The sequence below is a fragment of the Pleurodeles waltl genome, chromosome 2_2 (genome assembly GCF_031143425.1).
Source record: "Pleurodeles waltl isolate 20211129_DDA chromosome 2_2, aPleWal1.hap1.20221129, whole genome shotgun sequence".
Taxonomy (NCBI): Eukaryota; Metazoa; Chordata; class Amphibia; order Caudata; family Salamandridae; genus Pleurodeles; species Pleurodeles waltl.
In genome coordinates, this window is record NC_090439.1 from 422489090 (window position 1) to 422510406 (window position 21317).

At 46.3% G+C, this 21317-nt stretch overlaps 1 protein-coding gene across 2 annotated transcripts in view; it reads left to right on the plus strand.

Moving 5' to 3' along the window:
- The window catches only part of LOC138282394 (cadherin-7-like), a 1442915-nt gene that overhangs the window by 594693 nt on the left and 826905 nt on the right, over positions 1-21317 (plus strand). For both annotated transcript variants that reach the window (XM_069219909.1, XM_069219908.1), the window contains exon 4: positions 12237-12356. In XM_069219909.1, the coding sequence (XP_069076010.1) occupies positions 12237-12356 (120 nt within the window). The remainder of the gene's footprint in view (positions 1-12236; positions 12357-21317) is intronic.

A 21317-nucleotide genomic window follows, 5' to 3' on the forward strand; every position in this document is an offset into this window, starting at 1 on the left:
GAAAAAGAGCACAACAATATTTCAAGTTACAACATACCCAATAAGGCAAAAGCACATTATGCTAAATTTGTTTCTGATGCCCAGGAGAAACCAGTTTGCGAGATGTGCTTCTCGTGAAACAGATGAATGTGGGTGACTCACAATGAAGCTAGCCATGTGGGGCATGGCCACTCAGCTTCTGCCCACCACAACATCAAGCGATGTGTCAGCCCACATCAGCCACTGATCAGTAATTGTGCCATTCACATTTTACTTCCATCCAGCACAGTATACATCATGGGGCAATGGGTGAATACACCTAACCCACTGATAAGTTATTCAGCCTTTTTACGTTTTGCTTCCACCCACGGCAGCATAAGGCAATGTGTCAGTGCACTTCAGCCACTAATCAGTTATTTTGCCACTCACATTCTACATCCACCTGGTGCAGCATACAGCAAAAATGGAAATGGGTGGGCCAACTTAAGGCATTAATCAGTTAAGGTGCCATTTACAATTTACTTTCACTCTGCACAGCACATATCATTGGGGAAGTAGGTGAGCACACTTCTGCTATTAATGAGTTATTGTACAATTCACATGTTACTACGCCCATCATGGTATACCTCATGAGCAACGGCTGATCACTAAGGGGCATATTTATGCTTTTTTGATGCAAAACTTCACTAAGGCAGTTTTGAATCAAAAAGTTTAGCACCAGCTTGCGCCATTCCTGAGCACCAGTTGGGCGCCATATTTATGGAATGGCGCAAGCTTGTGCAAAGGGTTGGCTAGTGTAACAAAAATGTCGTTAGCTGCGTGGGGGTGGCCATATGGGTGAAGGGGGTTTTGCACCAAAAAATGACTTTAGGCTGGTTAGAGGGAAAGAAAATGCCTCTAACCAGCCCAGCCTCATTTTCTGACACAAAACCATCCATATCACATGACTCCTGTCTTAGAAAAGACTGGAGTCATGCCCACTACCCCAATGGCCAGCACAGGGGACAAGGGTCTCTTGGGCAGGGCCATTGCACCATGTGCCATGCAGGGATCCCCGATGGCACTTTCATTTAAACAAAAAAAAACTACTTACCTATACTTACCCTACTTACCTAGGATGGGGTCCCCCATCCTCCGGTGTCCCTCTGGTGTGGGTGGGTTTGTCCCTGGGACTTGAGGAGGGCACTTGTGGATGCATTCCATGGTGTCTAACCATGGAAATGGGTCCACAGGTCCCCTAACGCCTGGTCTGACCCAGGCGTTAAATAATTGTGCAAAGCAAGCTTTGCAACATTATTTAGCCCCTCCTCCCACCCGTGTGTCATTTTAGCACGGGGATAAATATGGGACTATGTGGTTAGCACCATTTTTTAGATAGGAACACCTACATTGCATCTCATTGACGCAAGGTAGGTTCGTGCATCTAAAAAATGTTGCAAACTCCAATATTTTGATGTTAGACATGTATAATGTCAGAATATAAATATGAAGTTAGTATTGCGCTGAATTTGTGTAAAAAAATATGATGCAAATTCGGTGCAAATGGAGTATAAATATGCCCCTTAGTCGGCATTGTACCTATTGCTTGTGCCTACCACAGCGTAGCACAGTGAGGAAACCCACTTCATTATTGATCAATTATTATGTTATTCACATTTTACTTTCACTCACAACACCATACATAACGTTGAAATGGAGTGAGCCCTCTTATGCTATTGATCAGTTACTGTGACATTCCTATTTTACTTCCACCCATCATAATATATATCTTGTGGGCTAGCTCTTTTCTTTACTGTACTTGAGTGGGTGGGAAGGGGGAGGGGTGGCAAAAAGGCCTGGGCAGCAGAAGTAAAAATACAAATAGCTGCCAAGATTACTCTCTCTGGGCATTTGACCCCCAATCAGGGAAGGAAAAATCAATAAAATAAATGTTACCCCCTGGGCATCAACCCATGCCAGGTGGATCAGTTTAAAAAAGACAACTCCCCTTTCCAGTGATGTCTTACTCAAACTGAGGCATGGATGTATGCAGAGCTGCACTCATCAGCTCCTGCTGACACCATTAGGTGGGATCTGTGACATCAGCACAACGTACTCCGTGCTGATTTCACTGGCAGGGTTTGAGTTGGAGCTGACATGGAAGTGATTCTACGTCAGCCCCCATTTTTTGCCAGAAATGGGAAGCATCTGGTTAGAGCACCAGAGCTTCCTCTTGGCCCACCTTGGAGCCCACCCAGGTGGACAGCCAGTTGACGTCCCCTGCACAGTGAAGGTAGCAAAGAGGATAGCAATGGGTTATGCTCAGCATTGGAAGGGTTAATTGAAAAAGCATTGCAAGATTGCTGGTCATGAATATGCATGCACTAAAACACGTGACTGTGCGTGCAAATGATAAAGATAAAAGCTTTGACCAAGACAGTAGCTCAACCTCTCAGAGCCAAGACCTATTTGCTTTGACAGTGTTCCTGTTAGCACTAGGCCCCAACATTATAAAATCTACTAGTAGAAAACACGTTTCAGGACAGGCACATTTTAAGTTAATTAGACTTTGCAGTTGTACATTTCTCAAGTGTTAACAGAGTAGTGCTAAAAGGATGTTGAAATCTACTACTACGCCTTTACACCATTTCACACTCAAACAGCATAATAAACAAGTGATATTTCTAGCTTTGAAAGTTTACTCCTCTTTTTCAATGTGACGCAACCGAATACATCATTTGCGTGTGTACTGTTTGGTCCTATTCTATGATAAAGTGCAATTGTTAGGATTTTGAATCTCACATTTTGCTATTTACAGATTTAGGGAATGCGATCTATGAGCATCAATCAGATATTTATACTCATTTTAAATAAATCCGATTGTTTTTCTACTGTTTCCCATAGCTTTAAGAGCTGTTCATCATATTTTATCGCACTGCAGTAGGCTTTTGCAAAAAGCCTAAGTATTGCCCAAATCTCTCTGATCTTTTCTTTTTCTCTGTTTGTCATAAACATGCCTTTGATCGGATCCTAAGGACTCATATTGTTTCTGATCCCATAGTCATTTTCTTTGTATACAGTTTTCAGATCATTGCTTCAAAGTCTTCGGAGGCTTTAACAAAGACACTTGCAAATCTAAGGTGACTCTAATATTCTTTGATGCTGATGCAATTCTCCTCCCACTGAAAGTTTCCACACTTCAGTAATACTTTTATCCGAATGTTCAACATACTTTAACAAGATTATTAGCATACTTCGTTGGATAGGGAATACATCAAAAAGTAATATTTCTGGTTTAAAGCTAAAAACGTACCATGATAACTAAGATAGAAAAAAAAACGTATCTAAAGGAAGTGACATTATTTAACTGTTTAAGGGGAAAGACTATTTTAGAATATAATTCACACATTCTACAAAGAAAATTCAGTGGCTCATCCTTTGGAAAGTGCTTTCTCTACAGATTCAGACTTGAAAAAAACTATTTGTAATTACTAGAAATATGAAACACTATAAGCAATACTTTGTACCTGCTGACGCTGAAATTTAGTTAATGTAGAAAATTAATACCCGTGTTCGATAATGTGCCTACTTGAGTGACCATCAATAATCATCAAGTGTACTCATTAACAGATTATTAATGTAAAATGTTAAGCTTATATTTGGATACATTTAGTAGTATGTTATATTAATGGTTATGTATTTGATTTATTAATCATAGGCCTTAATTTAGCGAGGACTTGGGCCTAGTTGCCTCATGTCATGTTGATGCTTAGACGAATTATAAAAAGGCTGCTTAGAGAACTAAATTGTAATTTTCCACTGTGTTGATCAAATGCTCATAGCTAAAAAACTTTCCCACGAGAGCTGCTTGTTAGAAGATGTTGTACTAGTTATATGATACTTTGTATAATTTACCAATAGCAACGTGGGCAGTAGTTTTAGGGAATTTAACTTAGTCAGACTGCACCAAGAGGAGAGAGGCCATTTTCCCTGTTTTGTCCTAACTGACTTGAGAGGATAATTCTTCTTTCTGAACTGCATGAAGAGACATTTCTATCTTGAACTTTAATGCTAAATTCCGATGATTTGCTGACCGAACATGATATCCAGTTGACAAAGACTGTTACAGCTTGCTGCACCATACTGAGGCAAGGCATAAGATGATGCTACTGAATGTTGTGTCTATTTACTTTTGTTCTTAGGTACAAACTGCTACTTTTGATAGAGCCATAGTTAGATATTTTCCAAAACTGGTGTTGACTAAATTGTTTTGCATGAAGCCCAAACATGCTATTCTAATCAGATGGTTAGTTAGGATACTCACTGATGCTGCTTGCTAAATATTAAGAACAGTTGATGCCTTTTCTTCTCTGCCCCTAAATGAATGCCATTTCATTTGCACAGTTATTGTTGCTATTGATTTGTACTGTAGCTTTAGAATGTGTAGTAGTCCAGGCTTTAATTAAATTGTTGTTCTTTAGGAGATGTGGCCAACCAGTATTGTTTCTGTATGTTTATCATTTGATTTTGAGACTAAGTTACGTGATATTAGCATTGTTAATATAGGGAAATAAACATTCTAACTTTTGCATAAAGGTGTGGTTATTCATGGCCAAGGAGTCATGATGAGTTGAATTTATTGACTCTCAAGATTATTGATGTTGTTCATTGGCATTGTCATTGATTTGTTTGGGAACTGGGTTTTATGGTGGGAACTACTCTAAGCGCAGTCAAAAGATCTATTGAGCCTGTAACGCTGTCCCCTTATAATCTAACAATAAGAAAACAAATAAGTTCAGATACGCTAACATACCCAAAGACATTTGGGGGGTCATTCCGACCCTGGCGGTCCATGACCGCCAGGGCGGAGGGCAGCGGAAGCACCGCCAACAGTCTGGCGGTGCTTCCTGGGCGATTCTGACCGCGGCGGTAAAGCCGCGGTCAGAAAAGGGGAGCCGGCGGTTTCCCGCCGGTTTCCCGCTGGCCCAGGGAATCCGCCATGGCTGCGCTGCTTGCAGAACCGCCATGGGGATTCCGACCCCCTTCCCGCCAGCCTGTTTCTGGCGGTGTCCACCGCCAGAACCAGGATGACGGGAACGGGTGCCGTGGGGCCCCCTAACAGGACCCCACAAAGATTTTCACTGTCTGCTTTGCAGACAGTGAAAATCGCGACGGGTGCCACTGCACCCGTCGCACCCCTGCAACTCCGCTGGCTCCATTCGGAGCTGGATTCATTGTTGCAGGGGCTTTCCCGCTGGGCCGGCGGTCTTCTGGCGGTCACCCGCCGGCCCAGCGGGAAAGCCGGAATAGCCACCGGGGTCTTTTGACCGCGGAGCGGTCTTTCGGCGTGAACCGCTTGGCGGGCGGCGACTGCCGACCGCCGCGGTCAGAATGACCGCCTTGGTCTGATTCACAAAGCTATGAACATTTAAGTCTAACTTGCATGCTAAAATAAACGTTCCAAAATGCAAAAACACTTTTGGAATTATTTTGGAATTTTTATGTGAGTAAATCTAATTCTGTGAGTGAGGATTTAGCCCTTCCAAGTGGAAATGAACAAGGAGGCAGTGAACACCCAAAAATGTGTCGGTCATTCACAATAATTTCACACCTCCTGCGAATGTTCAGAGAGTAGGAGACTGATTCATACTTTGGCGGAGGGGTTACTCTGTCACAAATGTAACAGTTTCCTGTCCTTTGTATTACAAGTGCCGTAAGCTATCATGCACTTATAATATGGCAGACAGGACATCAGTCACATTGCATCAGAGCAACCTGTCTACCAAAATCTTAATTAGGCCCTTAGTACTGTCAAAGGCATGGGTAAAGCCTTCAACGATAATATGGGTTGTAAGGGATGGTTTTATCAACAGAAAAAATTTGTTTTCCATGAGAAAGAAAAAATACTGGAATATGTTCTCAAAACCAATACAGGAATTCATATTTTTTAAGAACCAAAACTAGCGGTCCTTTTAAAACGATGGAAGTGTCTATGTGTCAAAGTTTTTGTCTAATCCCTGGTCTATGTATCCTGTTGTTGGCATATGCCTCCCTGTGCCAGTGTCTCATCATATCTCCCTATTCAGTATTTTCTATTGTCCACGTCCCACCCTGTGTCTTGAAGTGCACCTCAGTTTGTCTGTTACAATATATCTCTCAATGTCCCCCTTTGTCAGTGTCTTAAATTGAAACGTGCTGGTATTTCTCCCATGTTTGTTTCAACATATAGGTGCCTAATGGTGCCAGATTACATATATTGTTCACGTTCCCACTCTTGCAACAAATGCACTGTTCCTACTGCAGGTGCAAATACACTCCTATCCCTGGGACCAGCGCATTGCAAAAAAGTGGAACGGCTTTTTGAAGGCATGTGGCCTGCCTTTCTACAGAGATGGCAACCTGACCTCTGTTTCAAAATAGGGCAGAGCTCCCCCTGCAGATAGTTGCAGTGAGTAACTGCCCCCACCTGCAGGAGATGCCTGGGTCATTCCTGGAATATCTTCACAGAAGGTGCTCTTGATGCACCATCTCTATATGCCTCTGTGTGCCTCACAGTCAGTGCACCTCTCAGTGGCCTCTGTGACTCGGCGCCCCCTCTGTAATAACACACAAGCAATAATGTAGTAAACCTGTAACCCTGGAACCGGGCTTGTAAATGCAAAAACAAAACAATGTTTTTCTTAGGAAGAAGTGTTAAGCCTAAACATCCTAGGCCAAATATCAGGATCCAGAAACATAGAAGTGGAATCATAAAGTTATTTTAATTTATCATATCACATTGAAGGTGCTCCAAAAATGGCAAAGAGAAAGTGAATAGTGACATAAGTGAAAGGTTGATTGTGTACAAGAATATATACAACATTTATTTGTACACATTAGCTTGCTAGGGGCTGATAAATTCATAGATTATTAGCATGACTCACAATAAGAGTACAGTGATAAATCATATCAGTCCACCAGTTCATTAGTTGATGTTTCAACCCTATGAGGAGTGATTTGCAGGACTGTCATTGTTAAACTTGGCACAGAACAAAAAATGGTACCGAACAGTACAAAGGGAACAATTACCATGTAGAAAACAAGAGGTCAGGACATAAATGTAAAGTCTCTAAATATTGGTATCCAGGTGCAGCCTCAAGTCTAGAACTGCTGATAAAAACAACTTTTCTGCCTTTAGCACCTTTAGCTGCTTTGAGAATCAACTTCTAGTCAAGCTTTCTGGGTGCTGTAGAAATGTCAGACTATAGGCAACTTATCTGGATAACTGTTGCGTGAGACCAAAGGAGGCCAACTGCACAAAGCATTCTTTGGTTACCTGTTACAGTGTTGGAATGAAAATAACACAATACAGGTTAAGAAACAAAAATAAAACAGTAGCATCTGGAATATAATGTGAGCACATACGCCCTCCGTATTCCTCTTCCTTGCCAAAAAATCATTTCCTACTGAATATTTAGCAGGTGGGTGTGCTCAGCACAGATGCCACGCTTCACGAAAGTCCCTTGGGCCTCCTGCCTGAATCTGTAGCAACACTGAATACTAAATGAGTGGGACTGGTATCCTGCTCCTATAGTAGTAAATATTTCTGAAACTCCTGGCTTTCTCATCGGAATAATGCCAATGTTGTGGCATGCGTGACATTTTCCTGCGTGCACATGGGTGGCTCAGACCGTGTGAATCAGATGAGTGGCATATGATTTTTGTCTAGCTTTAGATGGGTTTAAGGAGCTAATAACTACGATGAATTACGTCCGAGGTGTTAAGTGTCAGAGTAAGGAAATAGGAGCGCCTTATTGTTTGTTACTGTTCCCCACTGCAGACACAGCAATGTTACGAGTTGAATTAGCAATGAAGCCTCGTGTAATATTATTAGCAAGTTTATTTAACACCTCAGGCAACCAGTGTTTGTTTCTTTGGAACAACGGCAAACTGAATTCATTTTTGGTATCTGGATTTTTTCGGTTATGACAGGATTCCCTTTGACCTAACTATGATCTATGATAATATTACAATAACTAAAAACGGTTCCATTAATTTCGGTGAACCCTTACGCACTTATGATATAAGGTAACAATTCCAAACACATAGAGGCACACTTTGTAAGTCCCCTGCAGTTCTATACTTTTTTTAACCTTTTATCTTAATCTTCTTTTTTTAAGAAGTAATAGAATATACTATCTGATAAAACAATACTATTACAAAATGTCAATGATGAGGGAAAATGTGAAAAACATAATTAAGAAGTGAATAGCAGACCATTAAATTCGTGTCGGAGATGTATTTCAAATTTTTAAAAAGGCGATTACAAAACAGAAGAGAGGACATTAGTTCATACGAATCACCTATTACAATTATATGAAGTTAAGAAAGGTGCTGGATGAGCAATGTGGGCTCTAGGCTCTAATTCGGTTGATTTTGCGTTTAGAATGCGCAGAGCATGACGTGATTATGAAAAGAAATTAAATAACCTTTTAACTACTACGTGAATATTATTTTAAACTATGAAATAGTAAAGGCGTGTTATTTATATGTTGATTGAGTCTTTCCTCCATGGACTATAATCATTTTAAACTATCTAAATTGACCCTGCTTTCTCAGCTTTGCAATTTCAAAGTTAATGTGTATAATGTGGTTTTAATAATTAGAGGTTAACTGAGAATTTAACTTTGGAGAACGCATCATTTATAAAATCGTATTTACAGGAGGCACTAAGAATAACACAGCACTTCATCTGAGGCAAAAGAAAAACTACTTAATTTGTATTTTTCATGTTTTACTTATTTAACTTTTTTAAACAGAAATGATTCCTTTTGTTAAGGTGATAGGGTCACATTAACTGTGATTGAGATCGATGATACAAATCGCATGAAAACGAAAACCATCTTTTTCTGGTGCGTTGTCTTGTATTTCAAAATGTGGAAAAAATATGTCTATGACCGGTTGTTTATTTTACAAAGAAATGTTTGGCTGGCTCGTATAAACCAAACTATAACACCCTCGAAGAAGGTGCAAGCACTCATGAACCTCAGTTCATCACAATGGAAAGAGTTGGAGAAGTTACATCATATGCTCTTTGACAACCAATGTCATAAATGGAAGAGATAATATGTGACATTTTGATTCAGATAAAAAAGTGGTGTCATATGCAGGGGTGGCACCTCCGTAATAGAGGAGGAACGCTTATACCCCTGCTCACACTCAGGCAGTAACAAATAAAATGATAATGAAATAATTGTATTATCATTTTATTTGCCACTGTCTCTCAGACAGCTACTGTCTCCCTTGACAGCCATGGCGGGCCATAGTGAGGAGAACTGGTAAGCACTATAAAGTGTGCATGTCGGTTTGGCTGACCGTCTTAGAAAAGACAAACCACAAAGCCCACTTACATTTCTCCAACCCAGCTGTGTTACACAGCACGGTAGAGGAAATGGCACAGGTTGCCTGTGCCTGAGCAAGCTTCAGACCAGCCCGCTCAGGCCAATCCCAGTGCTGCTCTCATGCTTGGTAAAGCATGAAAGCAGCATCTGGATTGGGAGCCTCTGCTATTTTGCTCCAGTGACGGCCAGGAGGAAGAGGAGCACAGAAGCGACCAGCGCCAGGACCGCAGGAGCAGGTATTTTTTATTTTATTTGTGATGATGTTGTGCCTAGGGGCGATATGTCCGAACACTTTTTCCCATAGACACAGAATGGGTAAAAACCTTTGATACATCTGACCCTAAGTGCTGTGCGAGCAACATCTTCTTGATGTGCATCTGGCCCCACTAGTATTTGGTCATCATCCTCATCGACAATTGTATATTGGGTCTGCTTGTATCCTGGCACTGAGCTTCTTCCTCATTTAGCACTTGGAAATGCCTATCTCCAATGTCGTGTAGGAACCAACATATTAACGCCACATGATAGACAACTGGTTTGTATGCTAGTGCTTCCCGAGTCTGGTACAGGCACTTGGAACATGCCTTTAGGTCTAAATACTTCCTCCACAGTATTGTCTGTAGCCATACCTAGAAGTGGCTGTTGCTTTCAGAGGAGCAATGAGCCATGGCACCAGAGGATAGCTCAGGGAACTTTATGGATACATCCATAAGTATATTGAAACATTTGGACTTACCTTGTGCATTTCAATGATCCTGTGTATTTGGTGGCATTCTTAGAGTCAATAATTCAATTTATGTCAGATGGGCAGTGCGGGTTCTACAATAAAAGGCCATGCCAATTCAATCACAGCTTATAATAAACTGGGTGCGGAGGTGTCGTGTCACTATGCATTTTTTAGCAAAATAAAGGTGATTATTGAATTTCCATAAAAAGGTGTGGTATTTTAAAAATGTTGTTTGTAGGTTTTTTCATTGCAAGACAACTTTTCAAACTCTTACATTGATTATTCCCTCAGACATGTAAGATGGGCTTTCATACTTATCAATTAGTCAGGGTCACAGCAGGTGACGTATCTCAACAGTGTATGGTATACAGCTAATATACAAGAGTATGGAATCATAACTCAAACCGTTCTAATCCTGAGCAGTAATGAGTAAAGTAGAGATGTGCATCACTCACCACTTAGACATTGAAGGGCATATTTATCATACTTCCATGCAGTGCAATGAAGCAAGCCAACTTGCTGTACTGCATGAAAGGGAGAGGGCAAGAATGTGGTGTATTTAACATCATTTAGTGCATTTCTGTCCTTTCCTTGTGCTGGAGCACTTTTGGCTGCCCAGTGCCAATGCATGCTTCCTGGCAATATGGCACAAGGGGTGCCTGCATTGTAAGCAGGATTCTTTTGGTGTAGGAAGGGACACCTTCCTGAACAAAAACAATCCTGAAAGGCATTTACATCTTACTATGTGTGCTGCATTCTATAGCACACATAGAAAGAGGAGAAACCAAGGAGAAATTAAGACATTTCTCCTTGATAGGCTTCCTTTGGGCAGGTGTAGCATTTTGACTCATTCCCAAGTCTACCACTAATGGTAAATCCAAATGCGCCAAAATCCATGAGTGGATGTGTGGAAACACCAATGCCCCACCCATGGAACACCTCCCTAGGGCAGAATAAGGCAAAGCAGCGATTTGCGCTGCCTTGATTTACCTCAGATTCATCAAGTCATGCAGGGTCATGCAAGGTAGCTTTGTGGGGTTTGATAAATCTGACTTCAGTATTGAGTCTCACCTGCATCCCCTTGCATGGCACCAGGGTGATGCAAAACAATGATAAATATGGGCCTGAGAGTGCTGCATTTTGTGGTTTCTGTAGACTTACTCCTTTGCCTTTGCCCTTTTCACATTCTGAAATCTGACTACGTCATACAACTTGTACTTCAGTTTGTTGAATATCTTAGGGCCTGTTGGAAAAAAGATTTTGTAACTAATCATATTAAGCAGTGCAGCATGACCTAAGTGAGTATCTTGGCAGTGCTAACCCATGTGCAATGAACTCTGCATGCTGAAACTACCTTGTTATGAGAAAAGATTAATATACTAGTCTATATTACTATGTTGGGATCAAACACATCAACAGTGGATTACATGATGTGTTGTAAGAACTCCATATTCAAACAACATGTTGTCCATACTTGAGGTCCTGTCATGTTCAATGAAGTAAGTACTGGCCTAGCAATCCTGGTTCCTCTCCCTTTTGTGGGTTCTATGATGGCCTCTTGGCACTTTGCTGACTGATTCACTTCCTCCAGCCTTAAGATAATTTTGTATCATGATCAGAATCTGTGGAAGTGGCAGTATATTCCTCAAGACACCTGCACCCATCTTGATGTTTGTGAGAACTGTGAGTTTAAGGCATCAGTTGATTTCACCAGAGTGCATTATTTTGTCTCATATTTTGGCTCGTCATTTGGCATTGCTCTGGTTTTTCAATATTGCATTAGCAATTTGCGGCTCAGTGGCTATATTTTCTGTGTTGCTTCCAATTGTTTCATTATTTCCCACGTGGCTTTGATTAGAGTTCTTAGTGACAGCTCTTTTATGGCTGATGACTGTCAACCTTATACTATATAAATTTAGCACATGCAATTGTTTCAGCATAAGCTAAATTTGTATGCAGTAAAACTGCATGTGCTTTTGCCAACTCACTTGTATTGTGTTCTGGCATTTTTACTGTGCAGTATTCCCTTTAGCACACATTATAGAGATACCTTAAACTTAGAGTTAGGTTGTTGGTAAATAGTAACAGGTTCAAGATATTTAATTCACTGTGGTTTGAGTCTGCTGTTAGAAAGTAACATAAATTACAAATCTGGATGTGTTTCCTTGTAGGAACTTCAGTGATACAAGTGACTGCTACAGATCTGGATGATCCTACTTATGGAAACAATGCTAGGCTTATATACAGCCTCCTGAACGGCCAGCCATACTTTTCTGTGGAACCAAAAACTGGTCAGTATTTTGAATTCTCTATTTTGTGGTGTGTGTTCTAGTGAAGTTAATTTTATACAAATATTTAAATTTTGATAACTATTTATACCTTCGTCTATTTGCTATATGAATTGTGAAATTATACAAGTGTATGAGTAAAGCTCATAAACCCAATGTGGATGTAATTTCAGTGAAATTTAAAATAAGGGACTTGTTAAAAGTGCCACAAAAAAGTCTTCCTTTTTGCCCTGGTCACCCCCAAATGTTTTGGACAAATACTGCTGGTTACTGACTCTTGACTGTGCCCGGGGTACTGCTAACCAGTCCCCAGGCTCTGTGTTAAATGGATTATGCAAATTGGGTGAGTTATAATTGGTTGTATCAATCTACGTATAAGTCCCTAGTGTATGGTAGGGCATATCAGTTAGGGACCCCAGCATAGGTAGTCACCCACAGGTGCACAGCAGTAGTATCCAGTGTCATTTTAAAGACAGGCCTGCCTGCTTTTAAATGAAAGTTAACCCCAAAATTGACTTTGGAATTAAAAGTACTTCCAAAATCTTAAGCTACCTTAGTTTTACATAAAAGTCACCCCTAAGGTGTGCCCTAAGTGCCCCCAGGTTTGGGTGCAGTGTAACCATAAGAAGGGACCTTATAAAATATGTTATTTAAGCCCTAGTGTGGGAAAAATAGCTACATTTGTTTTCCTTCATTGTAGTGAATAGGCTTCATGGGCTAACATGGGGAGTCTTTATTTTAAATATTTGGCGTGTTCAGTACCATGTTAAAAGTTATAGTACATCCAACAACTTGACACTGCTGAATTTAACACAACTTGCACCTAGAAAGGGTTTCAGAACTCTTTCTAAACGTTATCAGTTTCAACTCTGTAGTGCCCTTCTCTGACTGGTCAGCCTCTGGCAGCGTGGCCAGGCTACCTTGATGAGGTTTGAAGTGGCTTGGACTGAACAGAAAGAAAGTGCCTGGGAGAGGAGAACTTCCTCAGCAGATGGTGAAACAGAATGGGAGGAGATCAGCCAAAGTGTACTTCAGAGGAGGGAAGGACATTTGGGGCAGCAAGTGGACCATCCCCATTTCCTGCAAAACCAGACAGTCAGGTGCCCCCTAATTACATTAAGAGAGGGCTGGAAAGGGGTGTGCCAAGGGAAAATTAGCCACACCAGTGGGTGGGCTTAGCCAGATCTAACCCCTGAGATTGAATTTTTGCCATCTTGGATTTATGGAGAATGTTGCTTCCTGGGATTGATTTTTACCACACTTCCCAGGAAGTGGTTACTCAAGAGCATGGTGGCCTGCATTTGATTGGGCATAACCGCCCCCTGCCTTTCACCCCCAGGAGCCAGGATAAACGGGCAGAGCCACATCAACCTCAGATCCCTACAAGGAACAAGACAAGAAGAAGAAGGACTTCCCTGCCAGACCTCTGAACTGCACTGGACACTGCATTCTGAAGGACTGCACCTGTTGCATACTTGGGCTTCACCACTAAAAGGCCTTTGCCTGTCTTCAACTACTTCCAGAAGGTTGCTACAGGTAGAAAATAACTGGCCAGAGCCCCTCATTCAAGCCCTGAAGAAACCTACCAGCTGACCAGTGACCAGTCATCATTTTAGGATTTGAATCAGGTGTATTCTGGGAGTTGGATTCTTAACCCTCAAGGAGCAACCCAGAGCTTCTGGAACTTCGGGGACACCTAAAGGACCTTCAAAGACCTTCTGGAAGAAGATTCAGAAGTCTGGAGCAACGTTGGATTTCATAAGTCAAGCCTGCTTACGTCGACCACGACCCAGCCTGACTTGTAGGTTTGTCCTGCTGAAAAGCTCAGGAGCCCCAGACTTCCAGAATTTCACTGGGGACTCATGGAAAGGCAATCCAACAACTTTGACTCAAAATCTGTTTGCTGTGGCAATCCAACAACTTTGACTCAAAATCTGTTTGCTGTGGAGGGTCGTCTGATGTCAGAGAGAAAAAGCTCCAAAAAACAGTTTAAGTCCGAACATAAAAAGTTGACCGAGGCTTCCCACGAAGCATATCCGAGAAGGGTTCCAGGGAGTTTGGCTTCAATTTCAAGTTTGTCCCAGACGAAAATTTCCATCACAAAAAATTGTCTAAGTCTAAACGTATAATTCTTCACAGAGATCTCCTGCGACGCGTATCCGAAGAGGGCTCCAGGGAGGTCAGATCCAACTTGTGACTTCGTCCAGGTCGAAGAAAATCTTCAAGAAAAAGACTAAGGGGGTCATTCCAACCCTGGCGGTCGGTGTTAAAGCGGCGGCCAACCCGCCAACAGGCAGGCGGTAAAAAAAATGGAATTCTGACCCTGGCGGGAACCGCCAACACAGGCCCCCACTTTAACATTCCGACCGCCACGGCGGGACAAACAAACAGCGCAGCAGTCACCGCCAACAGACAGACGGCAGACAATGTACCGCCCACACTATCACGACCCACCAATCCGCCACCTTTTCCGTGGCGGGAGCCCCGCCGATAAAAACACGGCGGAAACAGACTACAAACGGGAAAACGCTCACCTATACACACTCCACAAGGAATCTGGACAGCATGGAACCCAAATTAAACATCCTACCAGCCATTGTCTTCCTGCTCCTCTACCAAGAGCACGAACGCTGGCGCAGAAGACAACGATGAGTACTGCACCTACGACACAGGGGAGGGGGAGGAGAAAAGGTTACGGGCACACACATACGCGACACACCCAGCCCCCCCGCCCCCAAATCCCTACACACCAATGCAGAGCAACAAGTCAGAGTGACATCCCCCAAACCCCCTGGAATAATGCAAAGACAAAATAAAATGATCATTAAAATTGAAGTATATTATAGCATACTTGAAGTTAAGTGAAATATGAAATATATAAAATAAATATATTACAACATGAACAATATATACATAGTCCAAAAGTCCGGCACATATTGGCTACATTCCATTGTTCGTGGGCCAATGTGCATAAACACATGGGCAAAGCCCACACACGAGACCCGATTCCATTGGAGAGAACACTGCTGGGGCATCAGATAATAAAACCACAGGCACCTCAGGGGGAAGGGAAGGGGGGGCACCTCAGCCACATGAGTCCACGACGCCAGATCCACAAGGGGCCTCCATGCCCACTGTACCATCCTGGGGAGTGCAAAGCCACAGTCTCTCAAGTCTCTACAGTGGGTGGATTGCCCACTGTACCATCCTGGGGTTTGCAAAGCCACAGTCCATCAGGTGGATTACAGACTCCACTGGTTATGGAGGAGGCATGTTGGCCAGAGTGCTTCGTGAAGCCCTGCCCGACACAGATCCGGCCCTGCCAATGGGCCAGCGGTGCTTGAGATGAAGGGCCCAGCGGAGCAGTTCAGAGACGGCGGTGCCCAGCGGAGCGGTGCTTGACAGGAAGGGCCCAGCGGACCAGTTCAGAGACGGCGGTGCCCAGCGGAGCGGTGCTTGAGATGAAGGGCCCAGCGGAGCGGTGCTTGAGATGAAGGGCCTAGCGGAGCGGTGCTTGAGATGAAGGGCCCAGCGGAGCGGATGCTTGACAGGAAGGGCCCAGCGGAGCAGTTCAGAGACGGCGGTGCCCAGCGTAGCGGTGCTTGACAGGAAGGGCCCAGCATAGCGGTGCTTGACAGGAAGGGCCCAGCGGAGCGGTGCTTGACAGGAAGGGCCCAGCGGACCAGTTAAGAGACGGCGGTGCCCAGCGGAGCGGTGCTTGACAGGAAGGGCCCAGCAGAGCGGTGCTTGAGATGAAGGGCCCAGCAGAGCGGTGCTTGACAGGAAGGGCCCAGCGGAGCGGTGCTTGACAGGAAGGGCCCAGCGGACCAGTTCAGAGACGGCGGTGCCCAGCGGAGCGGTGCTTGAGATGAAGCGCCCAGCGGAGCGGTGCTTGAGATGAAGGGCCCAGCGGAGCAGTTCAGAGACGGCGGTGCCCAGCGGAGCAGTGCTTGAGATGAAGGGCCCAGCGGAGCGGTGCTTGAGATGAAGGGCCCAGCGGAGCGGTGCTTGAGATGAAGGGCCCAGCGGAGCGGTGCTTGACAGGAAGGGCCCAGCGGAGCGGTGCTTGACAGGAAGGGCCCAGCGGAGCGGTGCTTGAAAGGAAGGGCCCAGCGGAGCGGTGCTTGACAGGAAGGGCCCAGCGGAGCAGTTCAGAGACGGCGGGGCCCAGCGGAGCGGTGCTTGACAGGAAGGGCCCTGTTCAGCGGTGCATCTCACGGTGGGGCCCTGTTCAGCAGTGCTTGCCACGGCGGGGCCCTGTTCAGCGGTGCTTCTCACGGCGGGGCCCTGTTCAGCGGTGCTTCTCACGGCGGGGCTCTGTTCAGCGGTGCTTCTCACGGCGGGGCCCTGTTCAGCGGTGCTTCTCACGGCGGGGCCCTGTTCAGCGGTGCTTGTCTTGTGTTCCTAGGGAACCAGATCTGGCCAATAATTCCCGCTCAGTCGCCATCCGACCTTTCGCTTGCGGGGCCCTCCTGTGCTGGAGTCCTGGGCCCGTGGGTGTCCTCCATCACACCCCAAATGGGGCTGGTGGGGCCCTCCTGGGCAGCTCGCCTGCTGCCGGACTTGTCCGCCCTGCTGCCCTTGCCCTCCTTCGCCGAATCTCTGGGGCCCTTGCCTCCCTTTGTGGATGTGCCAGGTGACGGTGCAAGGGTGGTGTCCTTGGGGGCAGCCGTCTCAGGCCTGTCGCGCCGGCCCTTCCCTTTTTTGGTTCTTTTCCCAGGGGGTGGGCAGGCTGTCCCCTTGCTGCTGGCCGATGTTCCTGCCCTAGGAGCTGGTGGACTCCAATAGCCCTGAACGATGGTCCTAGTAGGTGCAGGGCTTGTGGTGGCTGAGGTGCTGTTTGGACTCTTACGAGATGGAGGGGGTGGGTCAGGTGATGCAAAGAGGTTAATTTTGGAGAGGAACAACTTTTCAGGAGCAATGGGAAGGGTAGGTGCAGTGGGTATGGGAGTGGAGGAAGAGGATGTGGTTGTAGGAGAGTCAAGTGTGCTGTCTTTGGGTGCAGGTGCTTGTGACGGAGGCTGTCGTGAGGTGGATGGCTGTTGGGTGGGTGGCTACCTGCGTTTGTGTGGTTTGGAAGAGGGGGTGACAGACACACTGGGAGAGGACACAGGGGACGTGTAAATGGCATTGGGGGTGGTGACTGCACGTGTGCGGACTGTTCTGGTGGGTGTGGTGGTGATGGACGTACTGGCTGATGGTGGTGTGCATGCAGGTGTGAGTGGAGACGTCACAGGGAGGGAGGAGGGAGACGAGGAGGAGGGGGGCACAGAGGAGGCAGTGGCTGTTGGCATGTCTGCATGTGGATGTTGCTTGGGGGAATGCTTGTGTGATCTGTGGTGCTTATGTCTGGATGAGCTGCCCTTGGGTGTTGATGTGTGTGCAGGCTGGTCTGTAGGTGTGTCTGGGATAGGCAGAGGAACAGGGGAGTGGGACTGGGTGGAGGGAGTTGGAGGAGGGAAGCTGGAGACAGGGACAATGGCTGCCGTCAGTGCTGAGGCCAGAGCGTTGAACGATCGCTGATGGGCAGCCTGACCCGAATGAATGCCCTCCAGGTATGCATTGCTCCGATACACCTCCCTTTCTACCCCCTGGATGGCATTCAAAAGGGTAGACTGCCCAACAATGAGCATCTGGAGGAGGTCAATGATCCCCGCACTGAGGGCAGCAGGGGTAACTGGGGCAGGGCCTGAGGTGCCTGGGGCGAAGGAGATGCCCGGCTTCCTGGCCGAGCGGGCACGGGGCCAATGCTGAGGGGCTGCTGGGAGGGCGGAGCTGGTGCGCTGGGTGGCGGCTGTAACTGTTGTTGCGGTGGGCACTGATGTTGCCGCCACCACAAGGGAGCTCCCTTCCGAGGATGTGTCGGTGTCGCTGACATCTCCACGGGTCCCCGTTGTGGAGCTCCCCTCGCCCTCCGTCTCACTGGTGTACTCGGAGTCGGTTGCATGGCCCTCAGGGGCCATGTGAGATGCAGCTCCCTCGTGCGCCGATGCCACTTCTCCTCCGCCTGATGATGCTAAGGCACACATGAACAGGAAAACCAAAAAAAAGGGGGGGGGGAGAAGAAAGAAAGACATGTTGAGTTCATGCATTGGCGACACCGTTGGCGGAGAGGACAGACACAGAAGACCCCTGCACTACGCCCCGCACTCGGGGTACACTACTCAATTATTGTGACTTGGCCTACAAGTCTATGGACGACAAATGCACACATAGGTGAGCCCGGGCCATGGATAGCTGTACTTAGCACCCTACAGAGGTGGGGGGCGGGGGCACAGGGCCATGCCTTACGGAGGGGCCTAGCCTACAGAAACCGCCCTGGCCTAGAGATAGCCACAGCCCTCCTTCCCCACCCAGACACCTCCACTGTGCGCTAATATAGCAGAATGTGCTGATACTCACCCCCTTGTGTCTGCTGTGATGTCCTCACGCGCCCATCCAAATGGGAGTAGGCCACCGCCAGGATCCGGGACATCAGGGGGGTCAATTGCCGTGTGGCACCCCTCCTAGGTTGGGAGGCCATCCCCAGCAGAGCCTCTGTGGTCTTTCTGCTCCCGCGGCGGATGTCCTCCCACCTCTTGCGGCAGTGGGTGCCCCGTCTGTTGTGGACCCCCAGGGCCCGGACGTCCTTGGCGATGGCACGCCAAATGTCAATCTTCTGATGGGCGCTGACATGTGTGACATGTACAGGGTGGGAAAAGAAATATCATCACTTTTCTGCATGGTCGATAAGAGTGGCCCTCCCTCCCCAACCTTGCCATGTGGCACATGCTCTCATCTGTCGTGCGTTGCATTCCTCATTCGCTCCCCTCCCCACCATCTTACATCCACCCCACTCAACACAGGCATAGCTCATACAACGTGCTCCCTGTGTACTTACCTGTTGGTCTGGAGGACCGTAGAGTAGCGCATACTGGGGGAGGTCCCCATCAACAAGTTTCTCCAATTCCTCAGATGTGAAGGCACAGGCCCTTTCCCCAGTCGCAGCAGCCATTGTCTCTTCCAGACCGAGGTCACAGCAGCACTTGCAGTATAGGTCCTCTCCTGTGGATGATCAGGTCTCGAGTGATTAAGCAGATAGAAAATGGCGGTCACGCCCGCGTCGGTGCGTACCACAGCGGTGCGTACCGCGACCGCCGGCGCACATCGTCATTGGCTCCTGAGACCCATAGGGTTCACTGTTAACCAATGCTGCTTTGTGCCGCGGTCTTCGACCGCCTACCGCCACGGTGTGCCACGCCAGCACATTGACCTCACATCCCATTGTCACACTTCACAGGTCAGGCAGCCGCCATTTCAAGGGCCCACATGGCTTAATTTCTACTGCGTTACACAGGCCTAGGCCTTGCATTGCCAATCATACAAGCCATTCAATGCATAGCGAATCGTGTACTGTGCAAGCTGTGGTTACGTACCTGTGGGTTGCTTGACTCTGTGCTCCATGTTGTTCTTCCTAGGCACCGTCCGCTGGGACTTGCGAGGAGATGGAGGAATCCTCCCGTGTACAGACCGCTGGTGGACCTGTCGACAATGGAAGAAAGACATGTCATACTGACATACAGACTTGACCGAGCCACTATAAAGGAACTGTGTGCCCAGCTGGAGCCAGACCTGATGTCCCCCATTCGCCAACCCACAGGGATTCCCCCTCTGGTGCAGGTTCTGTCAGTACTCCATTTTTTAGGAAGTGGATCATTCCAAACAACAGTGGCCATATCATCAGGGATGTCTCAGCCTATGTTTTCTAAGGTTTTGTCCAGAGTGTTGTCTGCCCTGATGAAATACATGCGGAGCTACATTGTTTTCCCTGAGGTGGGCGATTTGGCTACAGTGAAGGGTGATTTCTATGCCCTTGGACATATCCCCAACATCATTGGTGCCATTGATGGGACTCATGTGGCTTTGGTTCCCCCCAGTGGAAGTGAGCAGGTGTACAGGAACAGAAAAAGTTATCATTCGATGAATGTCCAGGTGGTCTGTTTGGCTGACCAGTACATCTCCCATGTAAATGCCAAGTTCCCTGGTCAGTGCATGACGCGTACATCATGCGAAATAGCAGCATCCCTTATGTGATGGAACAGCTACAGAGACACAGTGTGTGGCTAATAGGTGACTCTGGTTACCCCAACCTGTCGTGGCTACTTACCCCAGTGAGGAATCCCAGGACAAGGGCAGAGGAACGCTACAATGAGGCCCATGGGCGAACTAGGAGGATTATAGAAAGAACCTTCGGCCTCCTGAAGGCCAGGTTTAGGTGCCTGCATATGACAGGTGGATCCCTAATGTACTCACCAAAGAAGGTGTGCCATATCATCGTGGCCTGCTGTATGCTTCACAACCTGGCTTTGCGACACCAGGTGCCTTTCCTGCAGGAGGATGGTCCAGATGGTGGTGTTGTAGCAGCTGTGGAGCCTGTGGAGAGTGAAGAGGAGGAAGACGACGGGGACGACACAGACAACAGGGACAAAGTGATACAACAGTATTTTCAGTAGCACACAGGTATGAATCAACCCCGTGATTTTACATTTACTTAAAGTCTCCTGCCTCTCTACTGTCTGTGTTTCCCTCCAGTTCCTGTTAACTGTGTTGTGACTTTCCCTTCCGTTTTCAGAGCTGTGGGCCCCACTGCGTGACCTCTGCTTTGTTTGCCCATGGACTACAGCTGTGTGACAGTGGTATGTTGTCATCATAATGTAACTGAACATTTTGGCACCGTTATGTCTAATACATTTGTTCAAAATACAGGCAGACTCCAGATTTTTTAAGTGCAATAAGTGATTTTATTAAAGTGCTAAATTTAGGGACATGATTGTAAAATGGTGATGGGTGATGGTGGAGTAATGTCCATGGCAGAGTCCAGTTTTCAGTCTCACAGGTGCATTGTCCATATGCCTGTGGAAGGATGGAGCAGGGGCAGTTTAAGTTTGGACAGGGTGACAATGAGGGACAGTGGGATGACATCAG